Raw genomic sequence first — 391 nt, forward strand, 5'->3', positions numbered from 1 at the left:
CCTCCATACGTCTACAGCTCCCCACAACCTCCACCATACTACTCTCTTTCTCCAAAAGTTGACTACAAGTCTCCACACCCGCCATACGTCTACAGCTCTCCACCACCTCCACCATACTACTCTCCTTCCCCGAAGGTCGAATACAAATCTACCCCACCGCCTTACGTCTACAGCTCCCCACAACCTCCACCATACTACTCTCTTTCTCCAAAAGTTGACTACAAGTCTCCACACCCGCCATACGTCTACAGCTCTCCACCACCTCCACCATACTACTCTCCTTCCCCGAAGGTCGAATACAAATCTACACCACCGCCTTACGTCTACAGCTCCCCACCACCTCAGCCATACTACTCTCCTTCTCCGAAGGTAGAGTACAAGTCTCCACCAC

The 391-nt window shown here is 52.2% G+C and overlaps 1 protein-coding gene across 1 annotated transcript; it reads right to left on the reverse strand.

The window, feature by feature from the left end:
- Positions 1-9: 9 nt before the first annotated feature.
- LOC106322354 lies at positions 10-388 on the reverse strand (the record flags this gene model as incomplete). The annotated part of the gene is made up of 3 exons (XM_013760412.1): positions 10-124; positions 185-280; positions 314-388. Coding segments are annotated over 3 exons (286 nt in total), but the record flags the coding sequence as incomplete, so codon positions are not given.
- Positions 389-391: the final 3 nt, after the last annotated feature.

The sequence above is a fragment of the Brassica oleracea genome, unplaced genomic scaffold (genome assembly GCF_000695525.1).
Source record: "Brassica oleracea var. oleracea cultivar TO1000 unplaced genomic scaffold, BOL UnpScaffold17425, whole genome shotgun sequence".
In the NCBI taxonomy this organism is placed as follows: Eukaryota; Viridiplantae; Streptophyta; class Magnoliopsida; order Brassicales; family Brassicaceae; genus Brassica; species Brassica oleracea.